The sequence below is a fragment of the Pleuronectes platessa genome, chromosome 6 (genome assembly GCF_947347685.1).
Source record: "Pleuronectes platessa chromosome 6, fPlePla1.1, whole genome shotgun sequence".
Taxonomy (NCBI): domain Eukaryota; kingdom Metazoa; phylum Chordata; class Actinopteri; order Pleuronectiformes; family Pleuronectidae; genus Pleuronectes; species Pleuronectes platessa.
The window spans coordinates 7,637,009-7,660,914 of NC_070631.1; the positions used below are offsets into that span (position 1 = coordinate 7,637,009).

The window sequence follows — 23,906 nt, forward strand, 5'->3', positions numbered from 1 at the left end:
CTAGGGATTTTGGGCCCCATGAAAAGAATCTTTACAGGGCCCCCAACACAGCGGCAAATTTTTTTGATGCTATTTTAAATACAATTATGCATTTTAATGGTATTTTTGACTATCATTACCATATTTGTGAAAGAAGAACAGCATGACAGTTGACATGTACAGTAGGGGAAGAACTGAGCACTCTGAATACAATGGAATTCATTTTGAGTCATTTATTTGCTGCACCACTGATTCTTAAATTGGAAATAAACTCTTCCATGAAAAAATAGCAATTATAATCAGTGGAGAGAAAAAAATCTCAGCAAAAACAAAAACGCCATCAGAATACAAAATGGCCATATATGATTTCTCATCATTTAAGTAGAACTTAATATATGAAAGAATGGCAAATATATATATAATATAACGTTGCCGACTGAGTCAAGCTTCCTTTTGCAACCTTTCAATCACTGGTCCTTGCTCAACTCTTCTCACCAAAAGCCCAACGCCGAGCCTTCTCATGTGCAAAATCACTTATCAGGTCTTTGAAGTCCAGCTTTCTAGCCAACTGACTCTCAATTGACAGCATGGCAAGACTGCAAAGTCTTTCCTGAGACATTGTGGACCTCAAATAGTTTTTTATCATTTTTAGTTTACTGAACGCTCTCTCACCACCAGCAACAGTAACTGGCAGGGTGCGAAATATGCGCAAGGCGATGCACACTTCTCCAAAGATGCTTTGCAGCTGCAGCTTACAAATTGCATTCAGGAGTTCAAGAGGGGACAGGTTAGGGGGGAAGTTGGCTGCATATACACTGTTTAGGTGTCTTACTTGATTTTCAAAATCAGGAGTAAGATCACTAGAATACTTTGTGATCAGTGGTTGGCACACAGAAGAGATTTTGCCCTCACTAATCTGCCCAACTTTCAGAACAGCAGAAAACTCGTTGACAATATGTGCAATGCCCCGGAACCTAGTGTCCAAGTCACTGATGATACTGTCCATGGCTGTATAAAACACAGTGTTCCGAAACACTGTTTCTGAACTCTCCTGAGTTGTCTCCTCTTCAGCGGTTTCATCATGGAATCTCCGCCTTTTCTTCTGGCGGCTGGACTCCTTGCTTAACTGAGGTGTAACATTAATTTCCCCAGCTATCAACTTTGCCTCAGCTAGGAGAGTGTCCCATGCATCTCTTAGAGACTGCATCTCTTCTGTCAAGTCTCTGATATTGGCTGCTTCTATGTCAAGTGATATTTTTCCTGACTGGAGAATAACATTCCTGTTGTCAATACTTTGCAGTACCTTCAGCCAGACAGTGAGAAGAACAACAGCATCAAATGACATGAAGTATTTCCTCAAACCATTAGCTTCTGATCTTGCTTCACTGGTGAGACTGCATGTCATAACTATGCTATCAAGGGATTTGAGGACAGAAGGTAGGTGCTTTGCCACAGGTTTAACAGCCTCAATCCTTGATGGCCCAACGCTCTGGGCTGCCACTTACAAATGTGTACAGGCGATTTATGCAGCCGAAAAATGTGGATACCTCTGGGCTTGACTGTGCAGCATGCACACCAACAAGATTTAATGTGTGGGAGGCACATGGTGAATAAGTAGGCAGCTTGTTTTTCTTCAGTATTTGAGCTTGGACTCCCTTTATTTTCCCTGACATGTTAGCCCCGTTGTCATAGCCCTGCCCTCTGCAATCACCGATGTCTATCCCATGGTCACGAAGAACTGCATCAATCATCTCTGCGATCTCACTCCCCGTCTTTTTGAGAAAATCCCTGAATTCAAGGAACCTCTCCGTAATTTCCCACTCATCTTTTTCTTTGTCATATTTAACATACCATAGTAGCACCACATTTTGCTCCGTATGGGAAATGTCTGGTGTGGCATCACAGATGACAGCATAATATATGGCATCCTCCCGTTCCTGCAGAATTCTTTTCAGAACTCGTCGTCCACATAAGTTGATAAACTCATTCTGACTGTCAGAGCTAAGATAATGTGTTAGGCTGGTTCCTTTTCCTTCTTTTTGTTTTTGTTTGTTGTCCCTGATTTTTTGAAAGTGCTCTTTCAGCAGAGGATCATAATGTGACAAGAGCTCCAGTGTGCCTAGGACATTGCCATTATGAATGTCATCTAGGTCTTTGGTTTTGCCCCTGAAAGGCAGGTTTCTTGAGGCCAAGTGTAGGGTTACGTCTAAGAGTCTCTCCAAGATGGCTCTATTTTTCTCTATTTCTGTTTGCAACTCCTTATTTAACAGAGAATCCACACCTCTATCTTTCATTACAGATCCTTGCAGATTTTTCCATCTTAAGTAGCAATCTCTATGTGCCTCACTCCTCTCATGGACTGGGAATTTATTGTACATTCGATGCCACTTCACATCACACATTTTATACCCATTTTGACTGGTCAGTGCACTAGTGGAAGGCTTTTTCTGTACATGGGAGAAAAGCACACATGGTATGCAATAAAGTGAATTATTACTTTGACTAAAAGTCAGCCAGTCTCTGTTTACCTTTTCTGTTTTATTTGCTGCCTTTGTATAATTCAGGTAGTCAGGGAATGGCTTCCCCTTTGAATCACATGGCATTTCTACTTCTTTCTCTCTCATGGCCAATTTCCTTACTATCTTCTCCCTATCCTGATCAGTTAAAGCTGCTGGCCAGAAACCAGGGTCATCAGTCAAATGATCTTCTTCCCTTTCCAAGACCTGAACATCAGCTTGTTGTTCTTCCTGCCTCTCTGTTGTCTTTCTGGCTCTTTCTGTATTCAGTCCATCCTCCTCTGAATTCCTTTCAACTTCTTCGCCCTCACTCTCTGTCGCCTGTGTTTCTGCACTCTCACTGTCATCTGTACCCTCTTCCATCTCTTCCTCCACTTCCTCCACATCCCTCCCTGACAAACCAGAAGAGGGTCCTGGACCTGGCTCTGTAGAGTGTACATGACATACATTAATTATATAGGATTTCCTATAATATAACTATTTGTAATAGCATAGTCACCAACATGTAAACTTCTCTGATTGGACTGAGAGCAGTCACCCCAGTCTGCTGCACACACCACAGAAGTTTCTCCTCTGTTCTTACTGCACGTCTTCTATTTCATTTTTTAAAAGGGTTTATGCTTTTTAAACCATTAAAATTGTTCAAAATGCCTTTTATTTAATTCATTTTAATTAATGAATTACCTTCATCTTTGTATTGTTTTGAGACTGTAGTAAAATGTATTATATTTTGTATTATATTATGTATTATTATTATTATTATTATTATTATTTCAACACACACAGCTGCTCACCTCCTTCCTCATGTGGGGGCACTGGGGCTGATTCAGGGGCAGGGGGAGTTGGGGGCTGACAGACAGCTGCTGCAGCTTCTGGTGCACTTGACTCTGTTCAGAATGAGGCATCATTTTGACAGAGGGAAGATCAACTATTATTGAATAAGAACAGCTTGATAAATGTTTGACTGGATTGATTATTTAACTAATATAGCAGTAAAATGTAAAAATCCAGAGTTTTCTTGAGCTAACATGGTGAGAAAAGTGAGCTAGCTTATAGACCACAGCAAGGGACAAAGTTAATATCCATAACTTTCCACCACAACAAACCCACCTTTTTTTTGGAAATACTGGGTGACATATTGTCGACCCTTCACAGGCTCCTCTCTTAATTTATTTTCCTTTCTTTTTTGGCTGCCTGATTTTTGAGGCATACTGCAGTCTCCTCCGCTTTGCCCGCTGTGGCACGCTGTCTGTGACAAATCGCCGGTGCGCTACCGGCTGCAGCTGATCCAGTCGGACTGAACCATTTTACGTAAATAGAGGGGGGGAAGGGGGGGCCCTGCAGGGGTTGATGCTTCCAAAACAAATAAAGGAATTGTTACCAGGACATGGAAAATAAAACATGTGTGATTATATGTTAGTTAATAACTTAGTGTCATTATTTTTTCTGTATTATAACTTCATCATCATTAGGGGCCTCTCTGGGCCCCCCTCCATCATGGGCCCCTAGAATCCGTCTCCTTTACCCCCCCTTTTCGGCGCCCCTGCCTGTGGAGATGAGCGTCATGAGTGTTTTTGTGAATAGTGACTAAAGTGAACGCAGGGTGTACTGGGAAACATGGCACGTCTCAGGGGATAACATGTCATTCTCATATATACATTAAAATATCCCAGATTCATGTCCTGTAAGTATTGGTTAGTGACTGGGTGAACATCTTAAAGTCACTGACACATTATACGTCACTCTCACTCATTCAACCAGTCACATACATTCAGTATAGCATTACCATACACACACACTGGATCTTTTCAAATAATGAGAGCATGACTGTTTCTAGGTTGTCACAGGCAACAGTAATTGGCAAGTTTTAGTACTAACCCGCCTACGTACCACCTCTCCCTTCAAGGTGATGCTACCTGAGAATTTAGGGAACAGTCTGCAACAATAGATCAAGGACAGAGTGAATGTTTGTTTTGATTAAATGTGTTCAGCGATCTGTCACAAAAGAATGAAGAAAGATAACATAATTATGATTCACAATGTGCTTACTACTCAGAAGGCTAATAGAAGTACAATACAGAATTTGGCAAGGTGGCTGTTATGTTTCAGTATTCAGGACCTCAGATGAATGTGTTCCCAATCCACACTGGTCGTCCTCGTTGTAAAATTCACTCAATATAACATCTAATGTCTGGAAGATGATAAACTAGAATCCGTACAACTACTGTATCACGATGGAACTAAACTACACCATAGATCAATCTTGCAATGTCTTCAGACCAGCTCCTAAGTAAGTTTGACTTTCCAACTAACGATGACTCAGTGTACAGCAGGGCTATATAACTTCAGTAGCAAGTGGGCCAAATAAGAAATTCACGGGGGTGTGAGGGTTGCACAGAATGTTTATCAATCAATGGCTAAAAATGAGAAACAGCAATGTATATTTCCACAGGTAAACAGTCACACACGCATCTCTTTTCTTTCACTTTGTATAGTCAGTTACAGACTTTCATTCCATTCCAAAACACAGGATGGCTATCAAGCTTTGATACAGAAGTGCAAAAGTTACATAAAAAACATAAACCAAAAATTAGACAGTGTTTTTCTGACATGTCCATATCCACAAATGAAGAAGACAATTTGAAAATAGTATAATAGTATTCAGATATCAGATTAACAATAAATAAGCCTGTACAGGATCAAAAACCATTCCACTCAGAAATTAGTTAGTTACAGCAGGTCCATATCCCCAAGGTGCACAATGTAAAGTGAACATCTGGAAACAGTATCCATCACAATAATAGTAAATAAGTCTTCAACAACATTTCCAAGCAGAAATAAGGTGCTTTGCAGGTTCATATCCATAAACACAAACAGCCAGATGAATCTGGTTAAACAGCATCCACAAGATTAACAAAAAATGGGCCGACTCATAAACAAGCCAAAAATAAGGTGCGTATAGCAGGTTCATGGCCATATTTGTTAAAGATAAAAACTAAAACTCCAGACAAACCAAAATGGAGCCTGCTGAACCATAAAACAGATTTGTAGTCTTTGAATTTTCAGTTTGATAGCATCACATGCCTCAGTCAGAGTATTTTACTACTACTACTCAACTAGCTTAATTTATCAGAACTTTGTTGTTTTGAGCCTGTTTGACTCAGTGAGAGAAATTACATTGCCTTGATTTGGCAATTTCAACATAGTTTGGCTCCTAAGTAGTTAGGGCAACCCTGAGATACTCATATAGCTTTTTATTGGTCATGGAGAAACGTGCCCTTGTCTTCATAGCATTCATGTGAGAAAAGCTAGACTCACATGTGTAGGTGGATCCAAACATTGTAAGTATTAGCAGCACCACTTTCCTGATTGTGGGGTACTGGTATTGGCTAACATGGTTACTCCAAAAATTCACTGTAGCCTCAGAGAACAACTTCTGCTTTAGAGCAAATGAGGACTTGACATCAACCATTTCCATCTGAAGGATGCTCTCATCAATGCAGGACATAACCTCTTTTGCTTTTACACAGAAGTCTGCCTCAGGTTTGATGGAGATTGGGTCACAAGCAAACTGCAGTACCTCAATAGTAATACTGAAGCCTTTGAATCTCTCAGTGAAGTTATCAGTCAGTTTTCTCATAAAGTTTGTCATGACTAGTGTTATGTATGCCCCAGGTGCTGCACTCAAGAATTGCACCAACCTTTCTGCCATTAGGTCTGATGTGAAAATCGCTAACTTTGTTTTGAAGGCGCACAGCCTCTCAACCAAATCAGCGGTAGACTTTTCCCGCCCCTGAAATTCCCGATTCAAAGTGTTCAAGTGTCCAAAAATGACACACAGAACGTGGACTTCTGCCATAAACTGTTAATCCAACATGCGCTCCTAGAAGTGTGCTGCCCGTTTGTGTTTACACGTGCAAAGGAAAGACAAAATCTCCTGGCAGAGTTCACAGAAACGAGCTAAAACCTTTCCTTTGCTGAGCCACCTGACATCCCTATGAACCAGCAAGTCAGTGTGCTCTGCAGATGCGTCAGCAAGCAACATACGGAAGAGGCGATGTAGCTGGAGGTTGAGCGGATGAAATTCACAAGGTTCATAACAGTGTCCATGGTGTTTTTTCAGATCGCCGCTGAGCTTTGCGCACAGTACCACCTGATGAATGATGCAGTGTAAAATCTGCATACGCGGGGCTACGACTGCCAACCTAAAATATATATTATTAGGCTATTAGGCTGCAGCTATATGTTTTTATTTATTTCAAAATATGGTACTTCTTATTTCATACATTTTCCACAAATATGGGGGGGACTCAAATAGCCCTACAAAGTTCTGTGTTTAATTTATTTCAAAGTAGGCCGACACTTGAATGTGTGTTTTGTTTGTTTGTTATTTTGTTGCTTGTCTGGTTGAGAGGCCTGACTGCTATGTTCACAGCAAACTTGAAAAAAAGAAAATATTAAGCAATGGTTTACCTGAAATGTGCACTTTATAATTTTATTTTGTACCACCTTGTCTGGCAATGTTGTTTTTCAATAAAATAAAACATTTGCATAAAGCAAGCCAATCCACTTTTCCATCTTGATTAAAACAAAAACTATTTTTTAGAATAGGGACATTTAGAATAGATAAAAATGTGCGTTTAATCACGATTAATTTTGAGTTAACTATGACATAAATGCGATTAATCGCGATTAACATTTTAATCGTTTGACAGCACTAATAAAGACATAACCATACAGGTTTGGTTGAGGCAACAGTGCAACTCAATGGCTCTGGGTTAGATGTCTCAAAGTATATAAGAGGCATGTCCGTTAGTTATATGTTTTCTTACCAAGCTACACTGATTTGCATGCAGTTTTGCGGGCCATAGTTAAATTCAAATGGGCCGTATCTGACCGTGGGGCCGCTAGTTGAATAGGCCTGGTGTACAGACATTACATGAGCACTCATTACTCAGGGGGCTGACCCCACCCTCTTTGAACATGGCATTCATTTTGATCTCAACTACTCAGATGATAAGTTTAGCGATTGCATCTCGCACAGGTGTGGATGCTGTAAGTTAGCCCTTTTCACATTAAAACCCACTATGAATGTGTGTCCTGTAACTACTCATGATCAGATTTCACTTCCACGCCCCATTTGCAAATAGGCAAGCACTTCAGCTCTGTTTGCAAGGACCAAATCATGTTTTTGGAGCCATGTCAACTATATGTATGACTCCATTGTCAATGTGTCTGTGAGAGAATGGAGCTAGGAGGGGTTTAGCGAAACAATACGCATAGCTTTACAGTGAAACATTATTATATGCATTGATTTTAAAGTCATATTATTATTGTGGTGGTGGCCGCAAATAGTTCAATATATGGGTGCTGAGAAGTGTAAAAAATACTTTCTTGAGTAAACTGTCGCAGGTCTGTTTAGTATAGGCGGTTGTTTATTGGAGCCCAGGACATATTTGTGTTCACTCAGCTAAAAGAATGGGGCCACACGCCTCCCCAGACCACCTGTGAATGTGGTCTGACTTATGACAAATGACCTCTAATCCGTCCTCAATGCATCTAGGGTGTGTCCAAGCCTGTAAAAGCTGTCCACTTGTGAAAGGATCACTGATGTTGACACCATGTTTAAACAGGGTCATGCTGAACACTTGCCAGAGTTCAAACCTCCTTCTGTAGTAGATGTTGCGATTGTGCATGACTCCAACACTATCAGCTGAGGTATTGTTGAGGCCGAGATGCCTCCTGTATATGGGTAATGAGTAGATGAGAACACGCTCTCTGAGCTTTAAATGTGTTATTTCACAGATGACAAGCGGAAGTTGACTCGAGCTATAGTGATTTTTGAAAACTGGAGGGTGACAAACAGGTAGAACTAGGAAGGAGGGATCAACTAATGTTGACTTTGAGGATATTGTTGGATCAGTCACACTGGTGTTCACTTGTTCGAAAGCAGAGTAAGACTGGGGTCATCAAGATGTTTCAATGGTCCTGGGCCAAAGTTCCTCAAATCTGCATTTTCAGGATTTTTACATGTTGACATGGGAAGTGATGCAATTCTTATTTAAACTTGGAGTTTGGAGAGCTCTGTTTTTGTAGGCATTTTTAGCATTCCTTTTTATGTCACGTTTAATTTTGAACTGCTCTGAGGGGGTTTAGAAACCACAGCTAGTAAGGAAAAGAAAGACAGAAAACCACATACACCAAATTCAACTGGTTTAACGTCTGCCTTATTTTTATTCAGTCCACAGCAAGATGTCGGAGTGGGTAAGAGATGCACAACATTAATAACACTGCAAAATTGTTGTCTTTTAATGTTGATGGTCCACATCTACCGTACACATCCACACACCCACACCCTGACACACCCACACAAACACACATGTTGTAGACGGCATAAACAAGGAAATCCCTCACTCTCAACGTGACAAACACTCAACTGTCAGATTACGTCTCACTTGGACGAGAGCAGTAACTTGGCTTCAGGTGCTGATACGTTCCGTAATGCAACACTTTGTAGTTACAGGTTCGAAAAACTATGAAATCCTCATTGACAAGAACAAAAACAGCATGCAGTTACAATCACAGCTCCTTTCATGATACTGTAAACCGTCGGCAAACGATTAATGGTAAGCAGAGGAAAAGGTTTGATTTTACTCATTTCTGCCTCATGTAGATCATCTGAAAACACAAAGGGACGATGAATGGGCCCTGCACAGTTTGCCCTCTTGGCCGTGTAGTCAGGAGCTGTCAACCAGTCAAATCTCTGCTGGTCTGTCACAAACAAGAAACTCTTATAAAATGGTGCTCTTGGAAATAAATCGCTTCCAGAAATAAAACATTGCATGCACCATAACTGTTCCCAGTATCCACAGTTAACCTTCTATTAGGTTCTTAATATTGTAGTAAAAAAAATTATAATAAATTACAATTTGAATAGGGCCTTACTTCATGCAGCCCCTGTCAGTGCTCAGGCCCTAAATACTGACAAAACCTCCAGTGACAGAAAAACAGGTTTGCACTGAGGCGTTTCAACCCTCTCATTGCAGCAAAGTACCAAAAAAAAAGAAAGCCAACACACCCAGTAACTTTACAAATACACAGATTCAAAATCACCAGAGCATGACAATTATTTCACTGCATTCCATCAATCTTCAACCAATCAAAGTAAAGCCTATGACACAAAATCCTTGTTTCATATCATTTCACGATAAAATATTTGGATCTGTAAAAATACAGTTGAGTGCAAAGGTTAAAGGGCCCCGGTGCAAATGCCACATTTAAACCACACAGACATTAAAACAGCTTTAAGATAATTAGAACTGAAACTAAGTGTGGCATTTGCAAAAGTTTGGGCACAAATCCAAGGTGGTATAGTACGAGGAAGACATATTTTAGGACTGCAGAAACAGTGCATTACTGTTAAAGGAGAGGCTTATTCTAACGTGTATTTTGTGATTGTGTATTTATTTCTTTTCATTTCATAAATCAACCGAATGTGCAATTTGCTTGGAGGTGCTGAAACTGCAGGTAAGATGTTTAAGTGCGTAATGTAAAAGTACAAAATCTAAACTTTGCAGTACATATTAATATATTAATATCCATCTGGATCTTAATCATAGTCACAAGCATGGCATGGAAAACCCTGAAAGGGGCGATGATTAACCTGAACATGCACCTACGTCATTAATACAATATGATGACGAATGATTGGTTTATTTAAACTAGTATGTAGATTTGTTTGATTCCTGATTCTTATGTTATTGTTTTGCAAAAATGAATGTGTTACTACACTATATCACGTTATTTTCTGACTTCATAGTGTCTTCATTATGACGTCATTCCTACCATATGATTATAAATTAATTTTCTATCGATACAAGCCTCCAGTCATGTCTATAGTCCTAAAGGATGCAGGGAAAGCTCGAAAAAATTAACGAAATTAACTTCATTAAACTAGAATGAACTACTCATGATGTCATTTTCTGACTTCTTCATGACACCTATCAAATGACATCATAGGATGGGGCATCATTTTCTGATCAACATAATATGTTGTACTATTATTCAGAGAGTTATGTTAGGAAATGTGTCCTTATGCAACATATTTTTGTCGACTTTGACATTGACCTTTGACTGATCTGCTCCAAAAACTAATCACCTGGAAATAAGTTTGATGAAAATACGCCCCTGCGTTGTTGGCGGTCTGTGTGTACATGTACACACACACAAACACACACACACACACACACACACACACACACACACACACACACACACACACACACACACACACACACACACACACACACACACACACACACACACACACACACACACACACACACACACACACACACACACACACACACTGCCATGCTGGCGTGCAGGGTAAAGACGAGTGCCTTACTTGATGTAAAACTCATATTCCAGCTGTGACCCTCAAATCTGTGTGTTGTTGTCTGGAGCTGTTTGGTGACAGATGTTGCCCAAGGTCATGAACTTTGGCCCTAAATCATTCAGAAACTCTGTATCATCTCCCAGGTTGCTGAGGGACAGCTTATCCAGTGACTGGCATTTGCTGTCCTGACCCTCATAGTCATATTCAAAGGGCTGATGCATCGGGTGGTCGATATTGTCTCCATCAACCAAGTGGACTTTCTGTGGAATTTAGTAAAAATTGATTTTCTAGGTCAGCTGAATGAATGTGCAAAGACACTCAGTGTGGCTCTTTCTTATATTGCTTAAGGCAAAGGCAGTAAAACATCATAGGGATTTCGTTGTCATCCATGTCCTGCATATGCTTATTATTGAATTTATTCTCATTCACTAAATCATTGTTGTGTCCCTACCATCAGTCAGTGCTCTGCAACCTGTACAGCTTGTTGAATTTGATAATCAGTTAAGACAAGTGCCTTATGAAAGCATTAAGAGAGGATGCCTGGCGTTCAGCTCTGTGTGATCTTACCCTTTCGATGAGATCAGGAAGGAATATATTTGACCGCATGCTGAAATACTGCATGTACCTGCTGGAGCCTCCCTTCATGGGTACCTGGGTTTAAAAAAAAGCCTTGTTAACAAGTGAGAGACATTTTTGCCTACTTATGAAAGGAAGTTCCATCATTAGAAAGCACCACTTACCTGGTAGCTGTTGCTCCTGCTTGTTTTCCTTGATAAGTTCTAAATGGACGAAAACAAGTACAAAGCATATTCATTCTTCTACCTTCTGCCTTCACAATCTTTTTGTAGCTCTCTTTCTGTAAATGTTTTTAGGACATTTGCCTCTGGATCGAGCGCCATTACAAAATCCAAAACATATTTTAAGCAATGAGTTTCCTGGTTCTGCGCTCAAACACCATTACGACCAGTGGAGACCATCAAAGTTGATTAGTTTCCCAATCAAATGATTAATTTTACTCTCTTAAAACGGTGAAACAAGTCTGTGCATAAACAGAAGTATATATATATAAAATGGCCAGAGACAGCGAATTGTTAATCATAACACAAATTAATAAATCACAAGTGTGCACTCACCATGCTCTGCCCTCCAAGAAATCTGCGAGTTTCCCACTGATGCATTTCCATTGCGCTCATGTTAGAATGACTCTGTCAGTGACACACATTAAGGTTAACTCGGGGCTGGAGGAGCATAGTAGAACAAGAACAAGGCCTGTTACAACTACAGACGTTTTATCAGAAATCCTCATTTTAACAACTTGTGCTACTTTAAACCATTCCTTTAAAATCCATGGGTCACAAGTCTTTGCTTTATAGACTCTCAAACCCAGAAAACTATTTATTACTCAACATGATGGACCCTGCGGTGTTGTATTTTCCCACATTGTGGATCATGACCTGATCCGCTCTGTAAATCTATTTGAGCAGAGAAAATGTGTTTAGCAGACCCCTATAAAATGTGTAAGCAGTCCCTCCTTGCAGGTTCTCCAGGTTACTTAACATGTCTGGTATCTGGCTATACTGATAAAGTTCACCCAGTGAGCTTCTTGTCACACAATCCACACAAACCCTGTAATTAAAGTGATACATATGTCAACTGCATACCATTGATAATTTCAGAGTAAATCACACATTCTAAACTGTTTCCTTGTGGTTTGCCCACTTAAGTCTTTTGGACACCTGACTTTTGACCCTCCCTAAAATGTAACCCATGCTAACACATAAGACCTATCTGTCAAAAGGTCAACCACAAGAAAGGGGAACAAGAGGTGAGTGTGGCGGTATCAGGCGTACCTGCCCGATGGCCGGTTTCAGGCTGTCTGTCACAGTTGCACCATTTGAAGATAGCCAGGGTATAGTGGGCATAGCCTGGCAGATAGGGAGAAAACAAATTAAATAACAGTGCAGACCCTCTCAAACTGGGTAGAAATATAGCATATAATGTCACTGCTTTACTACCACTAAGTTAAACGTAGCACACAACCAACTCACTGTGCTTGCAGCGCCGCCTCCTTCTACGTTGTACTTCATAAGGGTCTGGCTGCCTTCATCGTACGGGAGGGTGATGTGTGTCATCGCCCCTTGTCCACACTGACATATAAAGATGAGTAGCAGCACTGCAGACACACATCAAAATGACATCTAAGAACATGTTGCGTTTTCAAGGAACTACCAAATCCCTTAGTCACTGTTGGTTTATTGAGCAGGAACTTTGTGGTTTCGTTAATGTATCCATTGACTGCTCTATACTCACATAAAAATATGAGAAATCCCAGAATAATCGATCCAACACCAGCAGCCCCGAGGCTGGTTGATAGCGGCCCTCTGGCTGGGCAAACGTCTGCTTCTCCACAGTCGCACACTATCACATTGACTGTATCTTGTGCGCCCATTCCCTGTTGGTCCTCAATCTCTACTGGCACAGAGTAGTTGCCATAAGCAAGTGGCGTCAGGCTAACAAGGCCGCCTTCCATACCTGGAGAAGAATGTCAAGAAAGTTAAATAGTGTATTTTTGGTTGGAACAATTTATTTTATTGACGAATGTGTAAAGCTACAAACTAACCAATATCAGGGTCTAGTTTCCATTGCGTCTTCAGATTTTCATCAACACCTCCCAGAGAAAAGGCAAAGGGCCCACTGTATGGAGGATCATCTGGGTCTATGACAGGCACCATGGCCTTGTTGCCCTTGTTTCCACACATAATGACACTTTTGCTTGCCAGCTTTGGCTTGTTGTCATTGACATCCCCCAGGTGGAACAGCAGCGAGCATGTACTGTTGGCTGGAGGTTCACCTTGGTAACCAAGGCAAAGGAAAAACTATCACCTTATGAATCCAGTTTACCAATGAATCCTATTCTACAGCTTGTGTTTGATTACAATACAAAGTAGAGCTCTTTCATACCGTCATCAATGGCGTAGATGATTGCTTTGTAAATGCCCTTCTCAACAAAGGGTGATTCTCTGTCCATTTTCGTCACCGATGTGACTTTTCCTGTAATCGGATCAATGGTTAGCCAACCCGCTGGATCTTCTGTTAGCACAAACCTGATCACAGAGAGGAGATATTTGAGAGTGGAGCAGAACATATTAGGATGATGACGTTTCTGACAAACAGCCGACGCAAAAATGAAAGAAAACCTCCAAAGAGAAAGGAGCTGCCTGAAAGATTGTGCTTGATTCAAAATGTGGAAATAAATTTAACAAATATAAACTTATTTGGCACCAACCTTATCTTGTCTATGTCAAAGTCCGGATCAGCAAGCGTTGGAGGGAGCCACCCCTCCCCCGGCTCCTCCTCTTCCTTTAGGTACACATCAACTTGCTCTTTCTCAAACTGCGGTGCGTCATTGACTTCAAACATTTTTATTGTGACGTTGATTTTATCTATAGGTGGAAGTGTGACTTTGCCGGTTGATTTGTCTGCACAAACAAAAAGGGGTTCTTCGTTCTCTACTCCGATCTCCAAGGTTATATTAATTGTCCTCTCATAATGTTTTTCCTGGAAAGACATGCAGGTTTAGATCAATACTGGTGCAAGGTATATTCATGAAACATTCTTGACTTGGTCCATTGGGAATAGACAAGGTTTCTAATGGATTGAGATGAGCTGAATTACCTTAATGAAGTGCAGAATACCTTCATTTGTTTTGGGGTCAGTTTCAATTTGGAAAAATTCTTCCTCTTTTTTGTCAACAAAGAAATATTTGGCCCGCCATCCAGGAGTGTTCCGAGTGTCTTTGTCTTCTACTTCGACTCTCAAGACGTTCTTTTTGAGCTGTGATTCGTTCACCTCACCATAGAACTGCACAGACAGGACAGATTTATCTTTAACATCATACATCAGCCCAAAGATAAACTTTAATAATAATAATTAGGATGATGATAATCCTTACCTTTTTTTTCTTGAACTTTGGTGGATGGGTGTTTGTGTCAACAACATTGAGAGTAACAACAGCAGTGGAGGATAAAAATCCCTTCCCATGATCTTTTGCTTCAACCGTAACTTTATATGTCTTGATTCTCTGTAACAGATGTGTATGATATTTTACAAACATCATATTGAAAAATTTGTATGAACGTGTAAGCTATATCCAGCTGCCCAAAGTAGGTCACAGAGCCTCACATCGTAGTCAAAACATCCTTTAAGTGTGAGCTGGGCCTTTCTGTTACTGAGCTGTTTCAACTCAATCGTGGGCTCTGCCGGTTCCTGTTTAAGCATACGGATGGTGACTTTAGAGTTAGGCGTGTCCTCCTGATCCTCGTCACAAACGTCCAGCACCACTGGCAAGATCCCTTGAGGACATTGAGGAAAAGGAAGCACAAAAGAATTAACATGTTACATAAAAGTAGGAAGAAAGGAACAAGATGAACAAGAACCCAGCATGAATGCGAGACAGGCCAAAAGATAAAGACCAGATTTGATTATTGAACAGCACAATTATTATCTCACATCTCTGTTTGATCTAGACTTTGTGGGAACTCTTTCTATAGCCATATCAACAGGATAACTCTAGAGGGGTGGGAGCACAACCCAAGGAAGAACCCATTAACTTTTGAAGTGGATCTGGACAAATGGATTAAGGATTTTGTTTTTCTTTAACGTGGTGAGATAGGGCGATAGCCTTGGCAGAGGTTTGCGCTCCACAAGCACCCTTCTAGTTTTATGTGTGATATGAGTGACTGCAATAAGAAAACATGCATACTCTATGAGTCATGCACAACTGGATACCCACCCTTTGTGTTCTCCTTTACATTGAAAATCAGGGGAAGATTCTTAAAAATAGGTGCATTGTCATTGATGTCCTCTACATCTACAATTATAGTTAGGGGATCGTCTATTGCAACGCCGTCCGTCAAGATTTCAAACTTCATCTGTGAGTAAAAGAACACATGAAAGGTGATTTCAAGGGGTTACAAAAAAATCAATGAAAGTGTATCTACTGTCAGAGCACTGGTATTCCAGTGTGCAACTCACCTCGAAATGGGGGGTTTTCTCTCTGTCAATTTTTTTTAAGAGATAAACCTCTCCGTTTTCTTCATTGATTCTAAAAAAGCCATCATCCACACCTGCTCCACTGAGATGGAACTTTGAATGAACATTATCTTCTTTTTTCTGGTCATTATACATCTAGAGTCCAAACACACAAAACTTAGTTTATATTGTTTGCATGTTGGAGCCGGACGACAAGAAAGAGCTGCCACAGTTTTTTGTAATTTCATTCACAAAAAAAAGTCTTCACCTGTGAAACAACGATTCTTCCCCCATAGACAGGTTCTTCCTCTCTTAGTTCAATCGTAGACAAAACCCAATCTCTTTTGGAACGCAGCAAAAGCTCCTGTGGATTAGTGAAGTTCATAGCTGTTATAATTTTTGCTCACATCAGACCATTTTAGCTGAAGTTTACAATTCCAACGAAAATAATTACCCGCTTAGCACGCCTTGTGTGCTTCCTATGGCCAGACTCTGCCAGGGCTGCTAATGCAACCTACAATGACAGGAAAAGTGCAAAGTGATCCCATATAACTTTGATCTATCACTGTCTCTCCAACACCCCCTGCATTTTATCCACTGTATTTTGTTATTCAGTTAACATCTATGTAGATATGTCCACAACGTGCAGAACCACCTTTACATGCACATATGGGCAACAAATACGGTTTCCACTTCATCTAATCTGTATGACTTTAGACTGTGATGGGAACCAAAGCGAAAGAAGAAGTCCTGTAAATTGAGTTCACCATTCAAGTTAAAGGTAAATTCATTGAAGATGTTGAATCAATAACTGTAAAATAATAAAAAAAGAAAAGCTGCACTCACACTATTACCATGTCCACAACTTGCAAGTCATAGTATAATCCATGAAACTGTATTTTTTTTCATGAGCTTAAACTTAAAAATAACACTTTGACTTTCAACAACTAGACACTCAGTACATGTGCTATCATTTCTAAGTTTACAAGTTTGCCATAATTTTTTTTTTTTAAATTGTTCCTCTAGTTCATTGTGAACCAAATCTTTTACCCAACTTAACTTATCAGCAGAAGCAGGGGAAAAGTCCTCATCGTGATCCACTCTGTCCAATGTGCTCTATGGGAGTGCTCTGAAAGAGACAATACAGCTCGAGTTAGAGTGCGATAGCCCACAATACCTGCAGGCAGCGGGTTGGCTGACATTGTTCATGCATGAAGCTGTGCTTGGTGATATCTTGTGTTTTTTTCTCTACCTACTCTTAGACCCTGTGGAGATGAACGTCATGAACATTTCGTATCACCTCCAAATGTGACTTTATTTGTGTTTTTGTGAATACGATAAAGTGACTAAAGTGAACGCAGGGTGTACTGGGAAACATGGCACGGCTCAGGTTAACATTTCATTCTCATATATACATTAAAATATCCCAGATTCATGTCCTGTAAGTATTGGTTAGTGACTGGATGAACGTCTTAAAGTCACTGACACATTATAAGTCACTCTCACTCATTCAACCAGTCACATACAGTGCCTTGCATAAGTATTCACCCCCTTTGGACTTTTCTACATTTTGTCATGGTATAACCACAGATTAAAATTTATTTCATCGTGAGTTTATGTAATGGACCAACACAAAATAGTGCATCATTTGGAAGTGGGGGGAAATATTACATGGATTTCACAATTATTTACAAATAAAAATCTGAAAAGTGTTGAGTGCATATGTATTCACCCCCTTTACTGTGAAACCCCTAACAAAGATCTGGTGCGACCAATTGCATTCACAAGTCACATTTGCAAGTCACATAATTAGTAAATAGGGTCCACCTGTCTGCAATTTAATCTCAGTATAAATACACCTGTTCTGTGACGGACTCAGAGTTTGTTGGAGATCATTACTGAACAAACAGCATCATGAAGACCAAGGAGCTCACCAAACAGGTCAGGGATAAAGTTGTGGAGAAATATGAATCAGGGTTAGGTTATAAAAAAATATCCAGAGCTTTGAACATCTCTCTGAGCACCATAAAATCCATCATAAGAAAATGGAAAGAATATGGCACAACCGCAAACCTACCAAGAGGAGGCCGTCCACCCAAACTGAAGAGTCGGACAAGGAGAAAATTAATCAGAGAAGCAACCAGGAGGCCCATGGTTACTCTGGAGGAGTTGCAGAGATCCACAGCTGAGGTGGGAGAATCTGTCCACAGGACAACTATTAGTCGTCTACTCCACAAATCTGGCCTTTATGGAAGAGTGGCAAGAAGAAAGCCATTGTTGAAAGGGATCCATAAAAAATCCCGTTTGGAGTTTGCCAGAAGCCATGTGGGAGACACAGCAAACATGTGGAAGAAGGTGCTCTGGTCAGATGAGACCAAAATTGAACTTTTTGGCCTCAATGCAAAACGCTATGTGTGGCGAAAACCCAACACTGCCCATCACCCTGAGCACACCATCCCAACAGTGAAACATGGTGGTGGTAGCATCATGCTGTGGGGATGCTTCCCTTCAGCAGGTACAAGGAAACTGGTCAGAATAGAGGGAAAGATGGATGGAGCCAAATACAGGGAAATCCTTGAAGAAAATCTGATGCAGTCTGCAAAAGACTTGAGACTGGGGCGGAGGTTCATCTTCCAGCAGGACAATGACCCTAAACATACAGCCAGAGCTACAAATGAATGGTTTGGATTAAAGAATGTTAATGTCTTAAAATGGCCCAGTCAAAGCCCAGACCTCAATCCAATAGAGAATCTATGGCAAGACTTGAAGATTGCGGTTCACAGACGGTCTCCATCCAATCTGACTGAGCTTCATCTTTTTTGCCAAGAAGAATGGACAAACCTTTCCATCTCTAGATGTGAAAAGCTGGTAGAGACATACCCCAAAAGACTTGCAGCTGTAATTGCAGCGAAAGGGGGTTCTACCAAGTATTGACACAGGGGAGTGAATACTTATGCACCCAACAGATGTAAACTTTTTTGTTCTCATTATTGTTTGTGTCACAATAAAATTTATTTTGCACCTCCAAAGTACTATGCATGTTTTGTTGATCAAACGGGAAAAAGTTCATTTAAGTCTATTTGAATTCCAGTTAGTAACAGTACATAATGGGAAAAAGTCCAAGGGGGGTGAATACTTATGCAAGGCACTGTACATTCAGTATAGCATTAGCATACACACACACTGGATCTTTTCAAATAATGAGAGCACGACTGTGTCTAGGTTTTCACAGGCAATAGTAATTGTCAAGTTTTAGTACCAACCCGCCTACGTACCACCTCTCCCTTCAAAGTGATGCTACCTGAGAATTTAGGGAACAGTTGTCAACAATAGATCAAGGACAGAGTGAATGTTTCTTTTGATTAAATGTGTTCAGCGATCGGTCACAAAAGAATGAAGAAAGAATAACATGATTATGATTCACAATGTGCTTACTACTCAGAAGGCTAATAGAAGTAAATACAGAATTTGGCAAGGTGGCTGTTATGTTTCAGTATTCAGGACCTCAGATGAATGTGTTCCCAATCCACACTGGTCGTCCTCGTTGTAAAATTCACTCAATATTCCAATTAATGTCTGGAAGATGATCATTTTGAATCCGTACAACTAATGTATCACGATGGAACTAAACTACACCATAGATCAATCTTTCAATGTCTTCAGACCAGCCCATAAGTAAGTTTGACTTTACAACTAACGATGACTCAGTGTACAGCAGGGCTATACAACTTCAGTAGCAAGGGAGCCAAATAAGAAATTCACGGGGGTGTGAGGGTCGCATAGAAGGTTTATCAATCAATGGCTAAAAATGAGAAACAGTAATGTATATTTCCACAGGTAAACAGTCACAGACGCATCTCTTTTCTTTCACTTTATATAGGCAGTTACAGACTTTCATTTCATTCCAAAACACAGGAAGGCTATCAAGCTTTGATACAGTAGTGCAAAAGTTACATAAAAAACATAAACCAAAATTAGACAGTGTTTTTCTGACATGTCCATATCCACAAATGAAGAAGGCAATTTGAAAATAGTATAATAGTATTCAGATATCAGATTAACAATAAATAAGCCTGTACAGGAAACTATCAAAAACAATTCCAAGCAGAAATTAGTTAGTTATAGCAGGTCCATATCCCCAAGGTGCACAATGTAAAGTGAACATCTGGAAACAGTATCCATCACAATAATAGTAAATAAGTCTTCAACATTTCCAAGCAGAAATAAGGTGCTTTGCAGGTTCATATCCATAAACACAAACAGCCAGATGAATCTGGTTAAACAGCATCCACCAGATTAACAAAAAATGGGCCGACTCATAAACAAGCCAAAAATAAGGTGCGTATAGCAGGTTCATGGCCATATTTGTAATTCTTGAGTAAACTGTAGCAGGTCTGTTTAGTATAGGCGGTTGTTTATTGGAGCCCAGGACATATGTGTTCACTCAGCTAAAAGAATGGGGCCACACGCCTCCCCAGACCACCTGTGAATGTGGTCAGACTGTTGACAAATGACCTCTAATCCGTCCTCAATGCATCTAGGATGTGTCCAAGCCTGTAAAAGCTGTCCACTTGTGAAAGGATCACTGATGTTGACACCATGTTTAAACAGGGTCATGCTGAACACTTGCCAGAGTTCAAACCTCCTTCTGTAGTAGATGTTGCGATTGTGCATGACTCCAACACTATAAGCTGAGGTATTGTTGAGGCCGAGATGCCTCCTGTATATGGATAATGAGTAGATGAGAACACGCTCTCTGAGCTTTAAATGTGTTATTTCACAGATGACATAAAAGCGGAAGTTGACTCTAGCTGTAGTGATTTTTGAAAAACTGGAGGGTGACAAACAGTTAGAACTAGGAAGGATGGATCAACTAATGTTGACTTTGAGGATATTGTTGGATCGGTCACACTGGTGTTCACTTGTTCGAAAGCAGAGTAAGACTGGGGTCAACAAGTTGTATGTTTTAATGGTGCTGGGCCAAAGTTCCTCAAATCTGCATTTTCAGGACATTTACATGTTGACAAGTGATGCAATTCTTATTTAAACTTGGAGTTTGGAGAGCTCTGTTTTTGCAGGCATGTTTAGCATTCCTTTTTATGTCACGTTTAATTTTGAACTGCTCTGAGGGGGTTTAGAAACCACAACTAGTAAGGAAAAGAAAGACAGAAAATCACATACACCAAATTCAACAGGTTTAACGTCTGCCTCATTTTTATCAGTCCACAGCAAGATGTCGGAGTGGGTAAGAGATGCACAACATTAATAACACTGCAAAATTGATGCCTTTTAATGTTGATGGTCCACATCTACCGTACACATCCACACACCCACACCCTTACACACCCACACATGTTTTAGACAGCATAGACAAGGAAATCCCTCACTCTTAACGTGACAAACACTCAACTGTCAGATTATGTCTCACTTGGACGAGAGGAGTAACTTGGCTTCAGGTGCTGATACGTTCCGTAATGCAACAATTTAAAGTTACTATGAAATCATCATTGACAAGAACAAAAACAGCATGCATTTACAATCACAGCTCCTTTCATGATACTGTAAACCGTCGGCAAACGATTAATGTTAAGCAGAGGAAAAGGAACTTTTTTGTTTGATTTTATTCATTTCTTTCTCATGTAGATCATCTGAAAACACAAAGGGACGATGAATGGTCCCTGCACAGTTTGCCCTCTTGGCCGTGTAGTCAGGAGCTGTCAACAAGTCAAATCTCTGCTGGTCTGTCACAAACAAGAAACTCTTATAAAATGGTGCTCTTGGAAATAAATCACTACCAGAAATACAACATTGCATGCCCCGTAACTGTTCCCAGTATCCACAGTTAACCTTCTATTAGGTTCTGAATATTGTAGTAAAAAAATTAATAATAAATTACAATTTGAATAGGGCCTTACTTCATGCAGCCCCTGTCAGTGCTCAGGCCCTAAATACTGACAAAACCTCCAGTGATAGAAAAACAGGTTTGCACTGAGGCGTTTCAACACTCATTAAAGCAGTGTTAATTTTGGCAGCTATTTTTGATTTAGTCTTAGTCTTTTGACGAAAATGCATATTAGTTTGTCACATTTAGTCATTTTTATCCTTCTTAGTTTTAGTCTAGTTTTAGTCGACGAAAACGAATTACATTTTAGTCTAGTTTTTGTCACATTTAGTAACCACATTAAACTCCTTTTCTTCCCTTCTCAGGCCCAGGGACCCTGTGTTGTGTCTACAACTGCATAATAGTCTAGCTTGCAGTACTTAGGTTGTCCATTAGATATCCCTACCAGCATAGGTCTATAGCAGGGGTCGGCAACCTTTACTTTCAAAAGAGTAATTTTGCCCCCTCTTCCCCCAAATAAAATTTGTCTGGAGCCGCAAAACATATTTGATAACAAAGCTGATAAAGTTTAATATAAAGTTATACTATACTAAACTATAGTTTGTTGCATTTACGAAATTATAGAACGACAATAAAGAAAACTCCTCAATCAAATCAAATTTTATTTGTATAGCCCATATTCACAAATTACAATTCATCTCATAGGGCTTCAACAGGGTGTGACATCCTCTGTCCTTATCCCTCAGCGAAAGTAAGGAAAAACTACTAAAAACCCTTTTAACAGGGTCAAAATACATAGAAACCTCAGAGAGAGCCACATGTGAGGGATCCCTTTCCCAGGACGGACAGAAGTGCAATAGATGCCACGTGCAGGAAAACATCAAGATTAAAGTCTTCAAGATTAAAGATTAAAGTCTCTACCAGCATTTGATGAAGGTAGACATCCCGAAGGACAACCCCAACATGACATGCCAAGCAGTCCCGCTGCAATCACAGTCCATGGTCAGCAACCATCCAGACCACGATCCACCATCCAGACCAGACGCCACTCCAGTCCTCAGTCACCGTCCACCGCCGCCCACCAGGACCCATCACGAGCCACCACCGTGGTCCTGGTCCACCGCCCGTGCCCAATGCCAATGCGACTCGGGTCCGCCACCAGCACCACGATCAGCCCACATAACTCAGAATCCGCCACACTGGATCCAACACTGCGACCCCCGGTGCGCGATCCACAAACCGCAATCCATGGTGCGGCCACAGAGGCCCTGGATCTGCGGTTGATAAAGCAAAGGGATTCCGGGGAAGGGGGATAGGGATGGAGAAGAGGAAGGAGAAGCTGGAAAGAGAAGCTCCGTGTGTCATGTGTCATAAAATAGAAAAAGTTACGTTCTTCCACACTAATTAGCTCTAACTATAAGCTTTATCAAAAAGGAAGGTTTTGAGCCTACTCTTAAATGAAAAGATGGTATCTGCCTCCCGAACTGAAAGTGGTAGATGATTCCACAGCCGAGGGGCTTGATGGCTGAAAGCTCTGGCTCCTAGTCTACTTTTAGAGACTTTAGGGACGACAAGTAGGCTTGAATTCTGGGAGCGGAGTGCTCTAGTGGGTTTATAAGGTACTAACAGCTCTTTAAGGTAAAAAGGCGCTATATTATTAAGGGCCCTGAAGGTGAGGAGAAGAATTTTAAATTCTATTCTAGATTTAACTGGAAGCCAGTGTAGCGATGCTAATACTGGAGAAATGTGTTCTTTTCTTTGTTCTCGTCAGGACACGTGCTGCGGCATTTTGGACAAGCTGTAGAGTCTTTAACGACTTTCTGCTGGAGGCTGATAATAATGAATTACAATAGCCCAGTCTCGATGTAACAAAGGCGCAGTCTAGTTTTTCTGCATCTTTTTGTGAAGGACATGTCTAATTTTTGAAATATTACGCAAGTGGAAAAAAACGGTCCTAGAAATTTGTTTTAAGTGACTATTAAAGGATAAATCAGGATCGCAGATCACTCCCAAGTTCCTGACTGTTTCATTGGAAGCAAGGGCAATGTCGTCTAGCGCATCTATATCATTAGATAATGTATCTCTAAGGTGTTGGGGCCAAGTATTATAACCTCTGTTTCGTCTGAGTTTAATAAGAGAA

At 40.5% G+C, this 23,906-nt stretch overlaps 2 protein-coding genes across 2 annotated transcripts; both read right to left on the minus strand.

Annotated features, from left to right (window-relative positions):
* Nucleotides 1-10,389: 10,389 nt before the first annotated feature.
* Nucleotides 10,390-12,121, minus strand: LOC128441786 (desmoglein-2.1-like). The gene is made up of 4 exons (XM_053423875.1): nt 12,027-12,121; nt 11,634-11,672; nt 11,461-11,544; nt 10,390-11,153 (listed from the first exon to the last, which is right to left on the minus strand). The coding sequence occupies exons 1-4, from the start codon at nt 12,084-12,086 to the stop codon at nt 10,935-10,937; spliced, it is 402 nt and encodes a 133-aa protein (XP_053279850.1). The 5' UTR covers nt 12,087-12,121; the 3' UTR covers nt 10,390-10,934.
* Nucleotides 12,122-12,480: 359 nt separating this feature from the next.
* Nucleotides 12,481-17,034, minus strand: LOC128441916 (cadherin-like protein 26). Its single transcript, XM_053424036.1, has 14 exons — nt 16,989-17,034; nt 16,193-16,288; nt 15,928-16,080; nt 15,686-15,824; nt 15,076-15,245; nt 14,846-14,974; nt 14,569-14,754; nt 14,180-14,451; nt 13,855-13,997; nt 13,514-13,744; nt 13,204-13,425; nt 12,942-13,066; nt 12,744-12,818; nt 12,481-12,519 (listed from the first exon to the last, which is right to left on the minus strand). The coding sequence occupies exons 1-14, from the start codon at nt 17,013-17,015 to the stop codon at nt 12,481-12,483; spliced, it is 2,007 nt and encodes a 668-aa protein (XP_053280011.1). The 5' UTR covers nt 17,016-17,034.
* Nucleotides 17,035-23,906: the final 6,872 nt, after the last annotated feature.

Bases quoted from the DNA above. Each gene is read 5' to 3' on its own strand.
- LOC128441916 (XM_053424036.1), bottom strand. From the start codon at position 17,015: ATGAGGACTTTTCCCCTGCTTCTGCTG. The intron at 16,081-16,192 runs GTGAAGACTTTT...TTTGGACTCTAG, and splicing joins GAAGAATCGTTGTTTCACAG to ATGTATAATGACCAGAAAAA. The intron at 15,825-15,927 runs GTGAGTTGCACA...TTTTACTCACAG, and splicing joins AGAAAACCCCCCATTTCGAG to ATGAAGTTTGAAATCTTGAC.
- LOC128441786 (XM_053423875.1), bottom strand. From the start codon at position 12,086: ATGAGCGCAATGGAAATGCATCAGTGGGAAACTCGCAGATTTCTTGGA. The intron at 11,673-12,026 runs GTGAGTGCACAC...TCGTCCATTTAG, and splicing joins TTCTTGGAGGGCAGAGCATG to AACTTATCAAGGAAAACAAG. The intron at 11,545-11,633 runs GTAAGTGGTGCT...TTTTAAACCCAG, and splicing joins GCAGGAGCAACAGCTACCAG to GTACCCATGAAGGGAGGCTC.